This window comes from Anopheles moucheti, chromosome 3 (assembly GCF_943734755.1).
Source record: "Anopheles moucheti chromosome 3, idAnoMoucSN_F20_07, whole genome shotgun sequence".
Lineage (NCBI taxonomy): Eukaryota > Metazoa > Arthropoda > Insecta > Diptera > Culicidae > Anopheles > Anopheles moucheti.
The window spans coordinates 32,943,699-32,963,827 of NC_069141.1; the positions used below are offsets into that span (position 1 = coordinate 32,943,699).

General features: G+C 45.1%; 1 protein-coding gene across 1 annotated transcript in view; it reads right to left on the bottom strand.

Moving 5' to 3' along the window:
- Positions 1-20,129, bottom strand: part of LOC128305406 (uncharacterized) — a 63,173-nt gene that overhangs the window by 10,386 nt on the left and 32,658 nt on the right. Inside the window, exons 2-6 of the mRNA XM_053042839.1 lie at positions 6,638-6,729; positions 2,970-3,692; positions 788-2,899; positions 425-717; positions 219-355 (exon numbers count right to left, since the gene is read on the bottom strand). Of these exons, the coding sequence (XP_052898799.1) occupies positions 219-355; positions 425-717; positions 788-2,899; positions 2,970-3,692; positions 6,638-6,729 (3,357 nt within the window). The remainder of the gene's footprint in view (positions 1-218; positions 356-424; positions 718-787; positions 2,900-2,969; positions 3,693-6,637; positions 6,730-20,129) is intronic.

Consider the following 20,129-nt stretch of genomic DNA (forward strand, 5'->3'; position numbering starts at 1 on the left):
AAATAAAAAAGAACAGAAGAAAAAAAAGGGAAAAATCAATAACACAAAAAGGAAAATAATTAATTTTTAACACATGTCTAGCCCATGCGTTTGCGAAAGGGAGTACACAAAACCCTGGACATAGGATACTAAATCATTTAAAGTACTCCTATCGAGTGAGTGCTGGAAGACACTTTTAGACCAGTTCGGGTGTTGTTCGGGAAACACTTCATACTCACATTCTCCAGCTTTGCCTTTGCCTCGTTGATCACCTTCATCAACTCCTCCTTTTTGTTGTTGGCAAAGGATTTCGATATGCTGGTCGTAATCTTTGCATCGTTGTTGTGCTTGGCGCTCATGCTTTTCCGCGCTTGTGCTGTGGAATGTAAGAAATGCTCCCTATTAAAACACGCTCTATTTAAACGGCTATCTCGGTATTACTTACAACGTTCCCGATCGGATAAACTACCCGGTCCATCGAGGACAGCTTGCAGAAAGGTGGACGATGCCTGTTGAGGAATACTTTCCGAACTTCCTCCCAGCGTTGAGGCAAGCGATCGATCCGCATTATCACCGCTTGGGGTAGAACCTTCATCTTCGTCGTCGGACGTTCCCGTACCGGTACCTGACGCAGCACTCTGAAATTGGGTGGCTAGACTAAGGCCTTGCTTTTCCAGCTTCTGTCGACGGATTGATTTGCGCAGCTCGTTTGTGTCGACATCATTGATCTTGAAATCACTGTAATTGATAAGAAAAAAGTTAGCCAAATGCTGTACGTGAAAAAGCAACGCCGGTTAACAGTACATACGTTGGAGTGGATGGTGCAGCGGATGGATAATACACCATGCCATGGTCCGAGCTCGTTCGCTCACCGTCCGATATATCCTCCACGTCACCGTCGTGTTCGGTGTTCGATTCCGAGTTCAAACTGTTCAGTGCCTTCGTTTCGGTGATCTTCTTGTGCAGGAAGGAGCTCAGATCCGGCCGTCGGTTCTCTCGTCCGCTGTCGATTGAACTGTCTTCACTGAGGTAGGCGTTGCTGTAGACATCCTTTGAGCCGCTGCTATTATACCCGGAAGTGGGTGTGTTAGTTGCCGGTGGATGCGTAGGATGACCAGAGACCGGCTGGGGAGGCGTTGGCGTTGTCGGTTGTCGCTGTTCCGCGGTAAACGTTGTGCCCAACGGACTACTTTCGACGATATTTCTAAGATCGAATGGATCCTCCAGCTGTCCACCGACACCCTTCTGACCCCAGCGTCCTCTCGGTTTCGGTGCTAGGCCACCGAAATTGCTACCACTCTGGCTAGGACTGCTGCCGAGTACAGGCGAATTTGACTGCAAATCTTCGGATGGTTTCCTTTTGGCCCACTGTGGTAGCTGACCCACGTCAGAAAACCGATAGCCGGGTGTGACTGGAGCATCATCGACCAGAAAAGCACTGTTGGGTGGTGATCCGAACTCTGACACGCTTATAGCAGCATTGTTCGGCACCGGCGTCGGTTGCGGGTGGTTCAGAATGGCATCGGTGAAGGGGTTCGTTGGTTGAAGCGCGCGTGGAATAGGCTGGATGCCCGATCGAAGCGCTTGCTGTGACAGGCGCGCTTGCATCGTAACGATCATGTCGTGTGGTACTTGCCAGATGAACACACACCCGTCCCCACTAGCCGATATAAGATATTTGCAGTCGTTGGTGAACTTTAGCCCGGTAACGAGCTCACTGTGACCGTACATTCGTGCCATGCATTCGTTCGAGTAGTAGTCGTACACACTGAGCGTTTTGTCCGTGCATGACGTCGCAATGTAGATTCCACTCAGATCAAGACTGACCTTAATCAAACTGCCCTCGTCCGAATGGGATCCCTTGAATGTCTTCGTGTGCTTTGCGTTCTGTGTGCTGTAAACGCGAATATTCCTGTCCTGGCACGCCGTAAGGATGTGCTTACTGTTGCTGTCCACCTCCATGTCGTACAGCGTATTTTTGCCAGAGCAGTTGTTTCCGCGCAGAAACACATTGTTCTGAAAATGGCGGAATATGATGGATTTGTCTGCACCGCAGGACACCATTTGAAACTGCTTGCCGGCACCGATAAATCGCACCGACGTGATACTGCTCGAGTGATCGTCCAGCGTCTGCAGTATCCGATAGTTTGCCTCACAATCGAAAATGTGAATCAATCGATCACGGCTCGCACTGGCCAGCAATCGTCGCTCGATTTTATCATTCGTGTACTCCAGACACAAAACCTCCGAATCGTGCGCCTCGATCGTCGTGATGAGCTTAAGGTTACTGAGATTGTAGATTCGAATGTTGCCGCTCCGATCGCCCGTCGCCAGCTGCCGACTTTCCGGGTTGATTTTGATGCAGCGCACCCCGTTGCGGCCATCGTAGCTTGAGTTTTTCTCCGTGTTGTGGATCGGATTGTCCGTATCCTTTATGAAATTCAGCTCGTCGTCGATGTACAGCACCTTGAGCAGCTCCTTGCTGTAGATGTTCTTCCGGTACACCTCGTTCGTTTCGCAGCTGTCCACGTCCCACACGCGTATCGTGTCGTCCGACGAGCAGGTCATGAAGCAGTCCGACGGTAGCGTATCGCCACCGTTGGCATTGTGCTTGAGCTGCTGATAGCTGAATGGCACTGTTTCGACGCCCCAGATGCAGGCGGAATGGTACAGGAAGGATTGGCTCTTGCCCACCCGCCTGATGTCCCGCAGGTCCCAAATGTACAGACTATGGTCGTTGTACACGCACGTCACCTTCGAGCGCGCTTCGTCGTACACGATGGCTATGGTGTCGGGATACTTTGCGTTCTGTGGTACCGCCATCATGTGGTTGATGTGTACGCCTTGCGCTACGTCCACGCCGAGGAAATGCGTCCTCGGCAGGGTGGTAATGTACTCTAGCGTTTCAGCATTAAATACCCTGCGGAAAGGGGAAAAGAAAACAGTGTTTTATTAGTCCGTCCGGATTGCTGCTCGTCAATAATAGTTACCTCACGATGGCTTCGGCACAACCGACGAGAATGTACTTTGTACTGGCAACCATACAGTTGGCCGCATTGGTGCGACACATCACCCACTTGTCCAGCAAGCGACGCGCATTGAACTCGACCAGATGCCCGTTCCGCGTGATTGCGTACGTACTCTCCGCCATCTCGCCTTTGCCGCACGCCACCGCACAGAAGTCGTTGTTGCGCAGCTCTCCCAGGATGGCACTTCGTCCCATCAGCGGGATCGGTTCCTTATACTTGCGGCTACCCTCCAGATACCAGTACTTCACATGCCGGTTGCCCACCGTGACGAAGTAGTTGCCATCCTCGCTGAAGCTGACCGCCACCACCTTGGCCGTCACTTTGTTCGAGGCGATCTTCAGATTTGCCTTCCAGTCGAACACGTTCACGATGTTGTCGTGCTGCGAGCCAACCGACACCAGGTACTTGCCCGTGGGCGAGAAGGCCACACAGCTGACGGCGTACTTGTGGCCGGAGAACTCGGCCACGATGCTACCGGCGGCACCGTTCTCGATCGCACCACCGCCCCCGCTGCCACCGGATGCGTCCAGCTCCCACACCTTGATCGAGGGATTGTGGCCACATTCGCCCGTTGCCAGATACCGACCGCATTCTGAGTATGCGACGGCCGTGATGGCCTTCTTCGCTGTGTTGAGCAGGAAGTTCTGGGATAGCTTTTTCGAGTTGAACAACACTACCGTACATCTGTAGGAGATGGAAGAGAAAGAGGAATACAAACTCTTTAGTAATTTATCACAATTTGTATTGGAATCGGTGGTGGTGGAACCCTCAGAAATACAGTCAATGAAAGTCCGAATCTGCTAAAGCTATATTGTCAAAAAGATCCATATGAAGAACTGTAATCTCGAAGGGGAACTTTAATGGAGTTATTACGAAATATCTCCACTAGACGTCGGTGGTTCGCTTCAACATCATATCGTTATGTTTACTTTGAAATTTCCAGCGCATGATCTTACGAGTTCGGAGGTAGTTTATGCATATAAGCATAATGGAACTATCATTCAATGAGATTGCCAAGCATTCGTTAACCAACATTAACACATCCTCCACTATTTACAGGTGGGAGAGCAAACGTTTTACTATTGATTTTGGTAAGAAGCTGTCGGTGGCGCGATATTTAATATCAAGCACAATGCACAATGCGCCCCACCACCATCGATCGTTAAACAAACAACACGCAAAAGAAGCTTAAACATCAATGGCTGGGTGCTTTCGTAGTGGCAATGGCGGCTACCTCCTAGTTAGCATGCTGCCTTTTAAGGGTCGCTTACGAAACACACTCTGAGCGGTGATCAGCTGTCGATCGTCTCTCTCTCGCCGTTTGGCGCACAGTGGAATTTCGTACAGCATGCCGAAATTTAGATAGCGTGGAAGGAAACGCGTGTTATGTGCATCTCGATTGAAACACACGAAGAATAGAAAACTCCATCACAATGAACTTATGACATGCAAAAGCAAAGAAGGTCACGCATATAACGTGCGTAGGTGCATGATGTTCGGTCACTACTGGATCCATCTATCTGACTCAGGGGTAAACGAAATAAAACTTCCCATCAGGGTGATTTGTTTTTTCTACTCCTTTTTTTCTAAAAAATTTCTAAAGTATGTTTGCTTGTCATCACCTCCACAAAAAAAAATGGAATGCCCTCTTGCCTGTTAGGCTATCATCGCTTAATCTTCAGCTCATCGTACATTGTGTTTAAGCATTAGCGAGGTTGTTTGTCCTCTGGTGGGTATTTGTGTTGTGCCAACACCTCCAACCCCTTCCCTCCCTCCCCACCGTCTGCAAACGCAAGGAGACCATGACGAACTGATGACTTCTTATCTAAGGCGGTGATGGTTTGCAACTCCACGGTCGACGGGTGCACAACCACAACAACAGCCCCATTGGCCATACTTCAGATGCAAATACGTTTGCCTACGCACCATTGCCACATTTGTCTGTTTATTAATTTTCGGAGGTCCCCAAAAGTTTCCCGGAGTACCGGCGGACAGGCAGAAACGGTGGTCGAATTGATTGTGTGTGCCGCCTCTACTACTAAAAAAAAAACGCGTTCCGGTTTCGTTCGATAAGTATCTTCGAAATTCGTTCGAAAGTCCACCCCAATCGACTGTCAATCTTTGACGACGTAGTTTACATTTTATGGCGAGGAAGTAAAATGTTTGTGAATGAAAACACACACAGAGAAACTGTTTATCAAGAAAATCTCCAGTGAGTGGGTTGTTAATGTACACATCTTAAGTATCCGTTACGAGGAATTAACGTCTTCGATCCAATGCGTCCCGTGTTGGTGTAGTAATGTGCTTTGTTAGCCCCGAATGACTAACGAAGCTTAGCGAATTGAATATCTTTAAACAAATATTTGAATGCAGCCACACACAGCACAGTTGCTTGAGTGAGACAAATTAACTTAATTACAAGTCTGCTAATGCCATTGAAGATGACCACATTAAAGTATAGGCCGGAGGGCGTTTAGAGAAACTCCACATTCAAAACCATTCGGCCCGGTTTTCGTTCGGTATTCCCGTTTGGCAAATAATCAACGAATACAGAGGAAAGTTTTTGTTTCAAAAACGATCATGATCATTCGATCCGCAGTGAAAGGGTTCGCCGCGGAAGATGGTAATACTTTAAATTGATCTTCTCGATTTCGGAAATCCAGCCGTAGGCTCTGCCGTACGTTGTGCGCGCCGGGCGTAGCTAATGTGGCTTAATTAGGTGCAATTTGGTTTCGATATGCTTCAGCATACCCGGCGGCACCGCTCACGCAGCGCACAGCCTTGGCAGTGAAAGAAGCGCGCACCACAGCGCTACTAGTAGTGGTGTTTGCAAATACATGTTTTTGCTGTGTTTGTTCCGGAATCGATAACCATACCGGGGGACGGCACACCATACTAATCCGGTACAAATTGAAAACAAATTTGTGGATAAAACTCCTTCCGTTGTGTTGTGGGTTTAAGGTGATGATTTTGTGTTTGTTTCTTTTAAATCGAATAATAATCCTGCAGCGGATGGAGAAACCGCAGTCGAAATTTCATTGCAGAAGCTCCTAAAACAGAGGACGTGTTTCGGGGTGTTTACTTGGTGATGAAGTCACCTCTTCGCTATGGTTAAGAGTGTACTGTTTCCTTTAGGTACTTTTAGCTTCTTGCTTTTGCCACACACAACCGAGTCCGAGCTGTGGCGTAGCTCCATTGGATCGTTGTGGTATCCGATTCCAAAACCGGCTGGCCGGTTCCGCTTTCCGATGCGCCGATCCACCAAATTAAGGTTACGGTGTTTGTAAACCGGCCCGAATGGTTTTCGAAGCACACAGTTGGCGCCGTTGGAGTTGGCGATTTAGATTGGCCGGAGAGGTACAAGACGGTAGAAACCTAGAGACCATCGCGATCCACTGCTGGGTGGATACAATGAATCGAAGTGTTTGTAGAAGGCTTCTTCATCGCCTTTTTAATAGACTTTATGCAATGCACTGTTTAACGATATTGGTTGCAGCAATACCGATATTTGTAGTGATGGACATTCAGGAATTAACTTGGTACGTTCATTTCGACCCACTCACGATAGCTTCAAAGACGTTTCTTATTTGAAGTATGCATGGACATCATGCTTCCTCAAAATTACTTACCCTGCTGGATAGGCAAGGACGCCGGTTGTGGAGGATACATCGAGTCCGGCACTGCTGCATACTGTCAAGCCTAAGATTTTCTTCAGCTTTATCTGCAAATAGAAATAGAAGAAAAGAGGTTACATGAATACTTCGTTCTTCAAAGTACTGCCTGCTAGTTTTGGGGAAAAAAATAACTTCGGGCACGTGCGTCACCCGCGATCGTAAAAAAGCTACCACAACCCGCTATCTAAACTGCCCTTGGTCTGCAGATGGATAAGTTATCTTGCCCCTTTGGACATGATAAGACGCTCACACCATTGTACTAAGGCAATGCAAACAACAAACCGACCGGCCACGTCTCTAACGTTCGAATCGAGCGCTGGAGGAAATTTTCGATACATTTTTAAGCCCTTCTTGTCTGCTTCCATTTTAGAAGGTCGCCGCCATTTGTGGCTTCGCCTAATTGCCCCGAGGTCAATGACAAAATGACGTATTGTTTTGTGCGGGTGCAGCAGCAGCAATGGTGGCTCTTTAGCGATGTTATGTTGCCAAATGAGCATCGCCGACCAGAGAAAGGAGAAAAGGTGCAAATAGCCTCAAAATTAACGGCTGCCAATGATTGCTGCCATTTATTATTCGTTGGCGGCATTCATTTGATTGGAAATGAGGCGTGCACAACGAATGTGCGGTGCACGGCAACAGCCATTGCAGCCGCACCGGTCGTCGTAGTAGCGTTAATGCTGTGAAAACGGTTGCATTGCGTAAGGTGTTGTGGGTGTTTGTGTGTGTGTGTGAGTGTGGAATTGGTTGTGAATGGTAGAAATTACCCGGGTTATTACGTGGTTCTGCATGTATTGAACGTTTAATTTAAAGTTTCTTATAAACATGAAATATTGTTTTATTTATTTCGATGTTAGTTTTTACCACCGAAATACCCTGCGAAATTAAAATAATATTTTTCCTACACCTCACAATTACGCCACCCACTGTAAGGCTTAGAAATAGCACGTCTTGCACGTCGAATGCTGCCATGATCGCCTGAGGCTTGCTGAAAAGTGGCAAAAAAGCGAAATTGAAAATTCTCTCCCTTTGTATTCTCCAACATCCTACCCGATAAGCGTTCGCACACAAAACACGCGAAGTCAGCCCATAACTGGCCGCCCCACATAGAAGGGCTTCCCGGTGGCAAGCCCGTGTACGGAGCCGTAGCCTAGTAAAAGTTCGAACAAGAGTTTTTCCGCAGGAGCTTTTTCTGCCGTGCACGGTGCACCGTTGTCGGACGTAGAAAGTATTTCATGTTGTAACATAAAAAAAATTTGGAGTGGCGAATAGAAAGGGGAAGCGAATATATTTTGTTGGTAGTGAACTTAACCTTAGCCTGTTTGCAGGATGAATGGTGTTGGTTGCTTAAAAAAGGGAATTGGAGAGAAAAATTTACATTGTGAATAAAAAAAAAGCTTACGATATAAGCAACATACAAAAGCACATTGCTGTATTGTATGTCAAATTTGTTGGAAGAAGTAATGACGCAGTTGAAGGTATTATTGCAGTTTAGTCTTGACATGTGCATAATTTAGTAATCGTAGCTTTCAATACCGTCTAGCAGAGGTTTGGCACGAAATGTCGTCTATCGCTTCCTTCGCCCTTGGTGGTAGGCATTATTCAAAAGGTACACACCATAGGTGGGTTTTACACTTACGGTGAGTTAAATGGGAGGCATTATTTCGAGGCAAAGCCGAAGGTGCGTCACGTCATCATGGCACGCTTCTCATGATGGGCGGGTCGTACTGTAGCTTCATGCTAAAGCCTTAAGCTGTCTCCCGATTCGCAAGCCATCGACAAAAGGTCATGGGAAAAATGGGTCTACAGTGCCAAGTAATTCGCGAGTCAAAAGTTTCTGACAACGCAATTTAAAGTAGGTACTTTATGATAAACAAAGTTAATTGTGCTGATAAACATTTTTTTCGGGAAAAAGGGTATGATATGAATAACAAATAGATTTTTTTTATACACTTATTTGTATTGGGTTATCAAAAAAATCACAACAAACAAAAAATAATTTTTAAATCACTTTTTATTTCGCATCGAAGCACAAAGCACTTCTATTTCGTCCGTTGAAGATCAGCTTATCCTTATTTTCTACTGTCATATTCCTTTAAAGTTCTTATCAAGGTCTGTGTAGGAACGAGGTAGAGTAATATGGAGCAATTTGACAAGTAGCCAAAAGTTCGTTACACGTGATTTGACGTTTGGACGCCCTTTTCCATTCAAATGTTTTGTGTGTAGTTGTGTTGATTGAACGTGGCGGTCATAGTAACAAGATTTTTATTGTTTTAGATTTGGTTGGAAATTTGTGTCGCTGTTTTTCGATTTTAGTCCGGAATAAGATCTGCAGATCTTATTGGCGATTGGTGTTAGGAATTATTGGTGTTCAAGGCAGGTGAGAAGGCAGAGAATCGGTGAGGCTTTTCACATATGAGGAAGGGGATGAGGCTCATCATATCTACCGGTTCACAGTACGACGTGAAAGTCCGGTACCGTGTGATCAACCCTTGGTATCAGAACACTAATAGGTGATGACCACACACCACTTCAAAAAACCATCAACAGTTTGCTGTTTTAACTAAAAGCATACAAAACGAAGGAAAACTTTAACGACCAAGCTAATTGTGAAACTTCGCGATATAGTAAATAAGTAGGCTAGACGCAAGGAAGCTTACACGGGCGACCAAACGTCAAATGAAATCCAAAATGGCGAACCTCTATCTTGGCTATTACTCGACCTCTAATCCTACAGAGACCTTGGTTTTTATATACCCAAGGTAGCAAAAGGAATCAAGGTAGGCAGTGCTTGGGTTGCTAAGGTTTGCAATTAAAAAAAAATATCTACAAAATGAACTTTGATTCATGAGTGATTATGTTCCATGTGTCAATTAGACGATGGACAAAGCAAATAATATTCAGTTCAATAACCTTCCATCCCTCAATCTCGTGCCGTTAATAAGGCAAAACGATTGAAGTTACATGATTTAACGCTTTTATTGGTTTCGTCCCTCGATTCGGTTCGGTGACATCTAGCTAATTTGTGCGAATGCTGTCCAAGACAAAGCTGATGAGAGTTTTGGTTCTTTTCGTTGCACATTGGCAAATTATTGCTTTTTTTTTCTCAACCCCTAACCGAACCGAGCAACATTTCACAATGCAGAACGAAATGGTTTATGTTCCCACCTGTGTGTATTTATTTTTTGTCTGCTCTCTCAAAACCATTTGCTTTTTGGGGGGAAATAAAACATTCCTTTCTACCGGTGGTGATTACAGACTTTAACCATTCAGGGTAGCATTGAAACCGGCAACTTTGGGGGGATATGGAGTGTACAATTAGTAAGATTTGGCCTCCCACAAACTGCTTCAAACATAAAACACCCGAAACCAGAGGAAGCATGAATTTGGGGAAAAAGGTTTCCTACACTTTCGTAGCTGTTTTTACTGGGCATTACCAAAAACAAACAGCACAGTCGTTCACGCTGTGGTGAATAAAATTTTGCTTTCACGCACGAGTGCCCATTATTGTCCGGTGGGAGAGTGAGAGAGAAGTTTACCATTTGTTTTTGGCAAAGAAAATGCATAGTAAATTGGCAAAAGTTGAAATACTTGAAGGTGCTTTTAGCATTATGTTGCATTCGTTTTAAAGAGATGAAAATTGTAGAATTGAAAAGCAAATTGAATTAATATTGCGAATTCTGGAAAGACACGGCATAAGGCTTTCCTTAAATCCCACATGTCGTCACGTTGTAAGCGAAAAGAAAATATACCAATAGAAGGCAACCAAGATGTCCCAAGTAACTCTTGACGGTACCGCACACGTTGAGTGTAGTTGGAGCTTTTCACGGTGGAAATCATGTGCCGGCGAACCATTTTCCTTGTTCATTTTATGTCATCTACCAGCCATGTACACACATTTCAAGGTTAACTCACTGCAGTAAGAAGAGAGCTAACATTGTTGCTGACAGGGTACGCTGAGGGAAAAACATCTGCCAGCACACTCTTTACACATCAACGAAAATTGTGACACATTCATGCAGAACGCGAGTAAATGCTGCGGGCCGGAGAGACAACGGAGACGTAGGAAGAAAAAGGCGATGTTTTCGTTACCGCAACATGTTTATTTTCCATTTTGTTTAGACAAGGATTAGGCGGTGACTGATTGTACATCTTCATTGCGCCGTCACTCCGTTACCGCCGTCCGGAGCGCGGGTTGGTGAAGTTCTTGTGAAAGCATCGTATTTATTGCATCTCGGAAGTGGGTCAGCTAGCATCGCGAAATGTTGCCACGGAACGATAGCAGTTAATGCGCAACGAGATCCGAGCTTGTTGGCCACTACTAACGCTAAACTTTCAATGGGGCACCCGTAATCATCTTGGACGATCGATCGATCGAGACGGACGACACGTTTTCTCCACCCCGGGAACTCTTCTTGCCCAGGGCCAGTGCGCGTTGCATGTAAGCTGACTGCGCGCCGCTAATACTAGGCCAGTAAATGAAGAGCGCTGATCGATGAGCCACGTCCACAGCACGTCTAGGTTTAGTTTCTTCCGATGTCCGAACGGGCCTCGGGTATGTAATCCGATACATCCGGACGATATGCGGTTCCGTTCATGCTCCCGCCGGCACGCGTGTCGTAGCTTATACGTCGAACCTACCCTTGCGGTCTGATAGTTTCACTCTTTGCCGACAGAGCGCCAATTCCGGGCGAAGAAAAGGGATGGAATGACTGATCGTTTAGCCAAGCAGTAGCCAGCTACTAAAACCCCCAACGCCGTCGTGTACTAAACATCAACTTGTACGGGTTCCTCCATCTTTGGATGCAGTTGCAGTTGGTTGCAGTTTTGCTCGAACAAAGAGCAATCTTTCCGATGGCCCATGACACACGCCAACAAGAATCAAGCCCGCGTCTCGCAGTGATGCGAACAGATCTTTACTCTTATAGCCTTAACGGGCCATAACAGAACGGGCAACTTCCTCCTGCATGGTTCGCTCTCCACCACCGGAGCCGGTGAATTGTGTCATAAAGCGTGAATTAATTATTCGCGACACTTTACCCACGACACCGTCGCATGCAAACTGCGTTGCGTATCTGGGCAAGAAACGATCCAACTACAGCTAGAGGTCGCAGCAACGATGCCAACCTTCGGTAGAATTTTCCACCCACATTTCGAATTCCAGCCCGATGTTTATTGGATTGACGTTCGGGTGGCTCTGTGGGGGGGGAGGGGAGGGTGTGATTGGATGAAGAGTGAAGTTTATGGCCAGCGCACCAGCTAAGATTTCCTTCACGCATCCTGCCACCGCGAGTGTAAGTACGTCGGTACTGCTACTTCATTACTTACGCCCGATAGCATGGTTTAATGTTTTACGAGGTTGTTGAACACTGAATTGCCAATTCGAGCAACACACCGCCACGCGTAAGGTGAATTTATTTATTAACATTGACCCTCTCGCAGCGAAAGGGAGTTTAGGCTGAAATTGACACCCGGAGGTACTTGTGAGTGTAAGAGGATTAGCTGGAAAGCAATCAAACTCATTTGCTAATGCCCAGAAAGCTGTAACGGTTAAGCTGTCCAAAATTGTACATGAGCTGGTTTTTTTTTTGTGAAAATTACTTAACGTTCAAGTAATCCGAGAAGCAATCCCTGACCTATATGCTCCTTTCGGGTGGATGTCCAAGCGAAGCACAATGGCAAATTGTTACGACATTGCATTGGCATTTTTGTTAATCTCTATCTAATTAGACAAGGTGGTCTGGCTGATGTGGGTGCTTCTATGTATTGGGTAAAAACGCCTCAAAGTATGCAATGCACTTCACCATTACCAGTCGAGAGTAAAACGAGGGTTTTGGAGATGCCAGGAATTGTCAAAGCTATCGTCATGCTTGCTGAAAGTCAAAGACACAACGGCTTGAACATACAATAACACGAGTAGAGATATTGAAATAAAATTAAATCAAAGAAATAAGAATTACATGAAAAAATTCTTAAACCGTACCGTCGAGGAACGTTCTAATAGAGTGAATTAAATTAAACAGTAAATGAGGATCGGATTAAAAGCTAGATTTATTTTTGATTTCATGGCCAATGCCACTGTTGCCAGTTATCGCTGGTAGCAGCGCCATTTTCCCACCCAAAATGCAACCCCCGTTCACCGGAAGCAACGACGCAACGCGCATGCACAGATGGTGCACGCGCATTTAAATATGCAACTGCAATCGTGATGTTGCATCGCTTCGTTAACCTTCCATTCCTGTACAACCGGTACAGCAAAAAAAAAAGAAGTAAAAAATTGATTAAAACCGAGAAACAGTACAAATATAAATCAGCGCAAAACGGAAGCCCGATTCCACATGCCGATATAATGAGAAGATGAGCAATAAACCCGTTCCACCGCGTCGTTTTACTTTCGCTTCACAGCTGCGTATATGTGTACGCACCTTCGTTAGTTTGCTTCCTGTTAAAATGTGCAAACTTCCGCCAAATATACCACCCCGCTTCTGACTTGGAAGAGATCACTTTCGACACTGAACTTCACCTCCGTTGGCTGGTCGGGGGAACTTCCTTCTTGCGGCATTACAATAAATCATTTCCAATCTCGAACCCACCTTCGAACACGCGTGTGTTACACCACAAGGTGCAATTGAACGATTAAACACATGCACACGATCACCATATGATGAATGGTGCTTCATTGCGCACCGTGTTCGTGCCGAAGAATCATCCCAACACCCAACCCACGTGTGCCGCCGTTGAAGAAGTTCTTCTCCTGCCCGGAACACGAATCGAACGGGGGGGCGGTTGGGTTGGGGATGAAATATGTGTCACCTTTTTAATTTCATTTGTCGGGCAAGATTTACGGTGGTCGGATCTCGGTTTTGGCTGGCTGCAAGATCTATCGTCATGTTAAATGATACTCCGCGATGAATTAAAATCACATTCGTTATTTCTTTTTGTTCCACCACAAAAAACGCTGATTGAATATGCTGTTAGGACGGAAAAGGGATAGGGAAGGCTTGTGGCTTGCTGTTGTGACATAAAAGGATTTTGCTTTGGACCTGAATGGTGGCAGGTGAACGGATGCGAATGAGCGTAGGTTTCGTCTATTGATTGAACTATTTGTTCGCGCATTGTGAGGGTGGTCTATGGAATTTTGACACGATGGCATAGAATAGAATCGATTACGTAGCAACAAACAAAGCGTATCGGAGATCGTGTGTGTGTGGGACGGAGGTTTGTTGGCGAATAATATGGATTCGCTTGGAATTCTTGAACTTGAACAGCGATTTAATGCATCAAAACTACTTCCTACTAACATGAGCACAACTTTGTAGCTGTTTTATCATAAAATTAACATCGAATCTCGAATTTCTCGGCGTGTTTTGCAGTGTCTTTTGAGATCTTTCTTTCTGGCAATACTAATTTCCATGAGCTGTCTTACTGATTGGTTTGTCAGGCATTTCATTTTCTCCGTTAATTACTACGATTTGTTATTGAACAGTTCGGAAGAAAAAGTGCGTCCACCGGTCATAGCGCTTGTAAGCGTTACATCTCACGAGACGATAATTTGAGCTGATGTCCACACTTGCTCCACACCGCCACCACGATCATTTATGCTAGGGAAGTAACTTTCATCTTTTTTTCCATTTACATCTTTCACCTTCCCGGCGCCCTGCACCCGCCGGGCGCGGGAGGTTGGAAAATTGTTCCTCCAACGGTCAAAAGATTAGACAACTGGCGTGTAAAAGCAAAAGTGATGGCAAAAACGGGGACGCCCCCGTTAATGGGTTTTTTTTCTACTTCTTCTTTGCATACTACGGTGGGAAGTGCAGAGAGTGTTTCGGTTTTTTTTCTTGTCTACTCGCGATCGAGACGTTTCATTAGCCCTCTTTAAACCACCCGAACATAATGGAGCTGTGCAAGCGGACAAAACTTGCCACGTCTCTCGTTTGGCAGATATGTTGTTCCACACACACTTCCGCTCTTTCATTTCGGGAAAGCTTGGAGGGTTAAATTGCAAAACAGAAAAAAATGCTGTAGGATGCTCCGGGCAATCGTGTAAAGGTCGACCAATTGGACGGTACCGGGATATGTGTGGCTAAAAGTGAAATAATGGTTTTTGCATAATTGGGGGCCCGTTCCGTAGGTGATTAGAAGGATGCAGCGATTGCATACGTCGTTTACCACCGGACGGAAAGTGAAACCATTTGCGTGAAACATTTTTCAAAGTCGGACTTTCTATGCAAGGTCGAAAAGTACGCTGCTGACGAGGGTTTCCGGGAGTAAGGTTGCATTTACGCGTCCAAAATGGGTGCTTCACTGGGGGTATACCATTACGGCCGACATGTGGAAAACAGCTTTGCTCTCTCCCCCAGAACGATCGTCACTTGCGAACCTCAATTTTCGCCAACACGGAAAAAAGAAGGAAGTACACGCGAAGATTACTGTCAGGGTAACGATTTAACCGTCATCGTGTGTAAGCGGGTTTTGCAAATTGAATTACCGTGCAATGGACCAGTGGCATCTTAAGTCGTTCCCCACTTAACCACTGTGTGACCTTTGACCCTTTTGGGAGGGTGCAGAGGGTCGACGACTTTCGAGACAGAAAGAAAGTAAAAAGGATTGGGCGAAGGAGTGTACACCACTCAGCACGACCACATGGCGGAAGTAGTAGTGAAGATGGTATAATAATCAAATTAAGGCTAGACAGACGGACACGTGTATGTGACTGAATTTTTAAAACACGTCATGGCGATGCGGTCCATTTTTCTTGTCCGTTTTGGGAACTACAACCAAAATGTTTGAGGTTCTGAATTCTCTTTAGGATTTGTATAAAATGAGACATACTAGGAAATATAATATATAACCATAGGTCTTTATCTATTTTTCGAAAAGTTTTATAACTTTATCAAACCGCTGCGGTGAATTTATTTCCCTATCCCTCCTGGAGGGATAAATAGTATCCGAATACCCACTGACCCACCAAACGTAACACCCGGTATGATGTACACAGCAACAGCAACCTACAACAACGGCGCTGAGGCAAGCGAAAAACCTTCTCTTGTGTTTTGTCGTTTCGATTTAATATTTATCGACGGCCGTTGTGTTGTGTACCACCGTACCGGGCAGTGGTCAATAGGCACATAAATTAAATATTGATGCAATTTAGACCCCCACACGCACACGCATACACTGCTGGTCGAAATGGCGTCGTTGGAATCGGGTCCCCCCGATTGGAAGGCAAATAATCGATACCGAAGGAGGAAGGGGCCCTGGGATTTTACAGTGGGCAGCAATATTACCTATTTCTGCACAGATCAAACCAGCGGCTATCTGTGAGACACCGGGCCCGCGATTGAACCATTTAGGCGGTCGGAAATGAGTGAGAAGGGACGCGTACGTATTATAAATGTCAGAAAGCTGTCTTTTTAGCGCTTAAAATGTTCACAGAGTGTTGGCAAAACCAGAGAGAGAGAGAGAATAAAACATGCAAATCGATTATAGACACCGTATCGGAATTGCGTTTTGAAAATCATGTCGTGTTTAAAGGACGTTTATGGAGGCATTATTGAAATAAAAAAAAGTTAATGTAAATTAAAGAGGGTACTTTAAATAATGCAGACAGAGTTGGTTAAACAAACGGATAGTGCAACACAATGAACTAAAACACACAAGACGCATTGGCCATACACTAATAATTTCTTTCGAAAATCAACTTCCTAGCGAAGAAAAAGTTCTCGGTGCAAAGAAAGAGAGAAAACTGCATCTAACTTTTCCTTTTTAAAAATAATTCATTCTGAAAGTTTTATTGGGACAGAGAACAGTGCTCCCGTCACGGGTGGATTGCAAAACATGAGATAAAACTAACTAAAATAAAAGATCAAAAAAGCTTCTCAAAGCTTCTGGCACGCTTTTCTGTGTCTCGCTGAGACAAGAAACGTAAAGGTGACGTAGATAGACAAGAACGAGAAATCGGAAACAAACATCATCTAAAGAAAAATAGAAAACTTTTAGCCAAATCCGGCAAAATGTACACAAAATACAACACAAATAGCAGTCAGAAATATCTTCATTTCAAAATCTAAAAGCTCACGAAAAAGATGAAATGACAGCATGGAGTGAGCTAAGAATTAATTCTGACAATTTTTGGAGCATTATGCATTATTATGCTTTGAAAGATCAAGTTCTGTTTATTGAAATTTTTATTTTTAAATAGTAATTGTAGGTACTAACTTAGTAGATAGAGTGAGCAAACGAACCACACCACACACATTATGCTTTTCCATTCAGTGAATCACTAAAAGCGCTTCACTAGTTGTTATGCGTTTTCACCTGCAATCAAGCGCACCCGGGTGCGGTGGTGTGATGCATTTCCTGTTGCCAAATGCATCGAAAAATCGAACTCTCTTCACCGAGTGGCCGCGGCGTGTGTTACAACCGTCTCTCGGCAGCGGGTGGTATTTAATTTGTTTATTAGCTTGGTGTTTTTTTTCTGCGACCATTCTCGGTCATTCGCTTCAGACGTCGGCTCGGTAAAAAAGCAAACAAAAAACACGCAGCGAGCGCCAAACCAACCGTTATAGCAAAGGGTCGTTACGCATAGCGTACCGTTTTTCGCCGCCGTGAGACTTTTCAACGCTTTCGCGCAAGCTTCTGACAATTTGCATAAGCTTACGGTACTACTCTCGGCCCCGGCAGGCTTTAACCCTCACACCAACCGTTACTGTTCTTCAAACCCTTCTTCTACATGGGCCCATGGGTCGGGACGACGATGACGACGTTATAGCGATGCTCTTTCCTTTCTTTCTACGGCTTCACTAACCATTCGAGCGAACCATTTTCAGCCATTTCCCTTCCCTTCGTTCATCGGATTATGGATCTATGTTTTTTGTCGCATGAAGGGAGTGTTTGTGTGAATGCTTCCCCCAAACAGCACACTTCCTATGCGCCACAGGAAATCCATCAAAGACAGTTACTTTTAGCTTGATGTTTTCCATCCACTCCGTTTTGGTCGACCTCAGGGTGAGGTGCAGGGTTTGGGTGAGCGTAAACCGTACCACCGATAAGAGATACGCCACACTCGTGAACATTGGAGACACTGCCACTTTAGAGTGGTGTAAGATTTTCCCATTTGTCAGAGCTTTTTCACCATGCCGAGCGCGCGGATGCCTAATTTACATTCTACAACATCCGACCGTGTTGTTGCTGCTCGAAAGAACAGGAACGCTTTGAAGATTTGCTCCAGGCAACATGGGTTGCATTCTAGTTGCATTCCTTGCCGTTTTGCACTACTTGTTCTGCTTGACTTGGTAGTGCACGCAGGTGACAGATTGCAAGTGACGCAATATTGTCGCAAAAACTGAGCAAAGAGGTGAAGAATGAAACATAAATGTTTTTTAGCAATGGTTACAAATATTAAAATTGTATAAGCAGTTAAACTGATAATCCAATTAGCAGCAGGTAATTTGAACGGAGCACACGTCGTCTATTAACAGGCAAATTGTGGAACGTGACTAAATTTAATGAAATGAAGAAAGAAAACACTAAAGGGGTTTGAAAGAGTATTATTCAAAATGATGTAACCTTTTCTCAGAAAGAAATTAACTGTTTTATTAAATCGGTGATTTAATTTTCAAAGAATTATTGCTAAATTTATAAGGAAATTTTTACTCAATAATAATAATATTCTACCTTTAGATAATGTATTGTAGTAAATGAATCAGGAGTAACCCTGTTTTATAGTACTCGAATTAAGAATAGATGAAATAACTAACTTAAGTAATTGTTTCCCATTCAACATACATAAATAATTCAATTAGGCCACCACAAATCACAACAACTAACAACCGGTTAGAGCATTTCGCACAATCTTACAATCGTACATATTACGATCATCCGCCAGTTGAACGTTCTTGAACTGTCGATCGAGTACTACCCCTGTACTGGGAAAAAATTCTACCCTACATCATAAATCTACTCGCTTTAATCACATAAACATCTCATCCCATCCAACTCTCGGGTTAGACTTAGAAACGTAGCAAAGGCGTAGCAGATACATCGTATTATTATCTGACACAGCATCATCTGAGCAATCAGCACGGTAATTATAGCGAGCGAAGTGAGCGATCTTTCCTCAAGGTATCGTGACAGGCGCAAGTTGCAAGTTGCAACACATGTGACATAAGAAGCACGTGGGGGTTGTACCGTTCGTACCTTCATACAGGGAAAAAACGCATGACATTTCGATAGGGTGTTTGAAGAAATTTGTCGCTTTGTTGTAAATTAGGAAGTAACATATTGGGCACCCGAAGTGCGAAAAACCTTCAACGTACTGCGCACGTTAGCATGATGCGCAAAACATTTGTGCGCGCCTTCGATGCAGAGGGACTTTTATCTTTCGTTGGAGAGAAACAAAAACTGAAGATGCACATCAAAGTTACCTTGTTTTCACGACGTGCCTGCGAGTGAACGTTGTGGAGTATGAATGACATCTATTGATTTCAATGGCGGCTAGATCATAGCAACGAAAAAAAAAAACCATCCATTCCACCCAACTCCGTGTGTTTGTGTGCGCCAATGTGAAGATGTAGGCTGGATGAGGGTCACATTTTTGGAATCTTTTTTTTCCGAACGGAAGACACAGCGTCATCGCGCGGCTTACTACGCGACGGGTATTTACATTCGAATGAGTTCATTAAGCGGGGCAGGCTGACGATGATCGTTTACAAGCCCGTTCTTGACATCTGAGCGGCAAAGTTTACGACTAAACAGCACACACTTAGGCCACGTTAAAGCGGGTCGTTAGGTAAGGTTTTAAAAGGCATGTAGGAAGCCCTACGGCCGATCTCCTTATCGTCACGTTTCGTACGAATCGGGGAAGGGTTCGGTCGAGATTCGGTGCACCATTCGATGGTTTGATGTACGGGTGTGATGATGCACCCAACAGCCGTCCGTTAGGTCGTTTCGGTGCGTGTTAAATGTTCCAAATTGCAACCATATGGCCGCATAAAGCTGGCTGGGATGGGACGGGGAGTAAACTTCATACTGGCCCTCGGTGGTCGGTAGCAAAAGGGATGAATGGGTTGCCTGCGAATGGCGAATGTAAATATTCCAGCACGAGTTGGTTTATTCTATCCGGCCGAGGTTTTTAAGTAACAGCCCGGTGGTTATCTCCGTGACAGGTGGAATGTTGTGGACACACTGTAAACTTTGGCCAGCGGTTTGGTGGCCGGATGCAAACACACAAACACGTGGGGGAGTGCCGTTGTACATCTCCCAGCAGTCGTCACCAACACCAGCTTCACCTTCGAAAGCATTAGTCTGGCCGATAGAGGCTGGCTGGGGGATGACATAATGCCACCCTCGGTGGTTCACTATCCTTCTCTCCGTGTATCTCTCTTTTTCTCTGTGTATCTTACTTAGTAGCTCGCCCGTATAAGGCGACGGCGCTGTTGAGAATCATCGT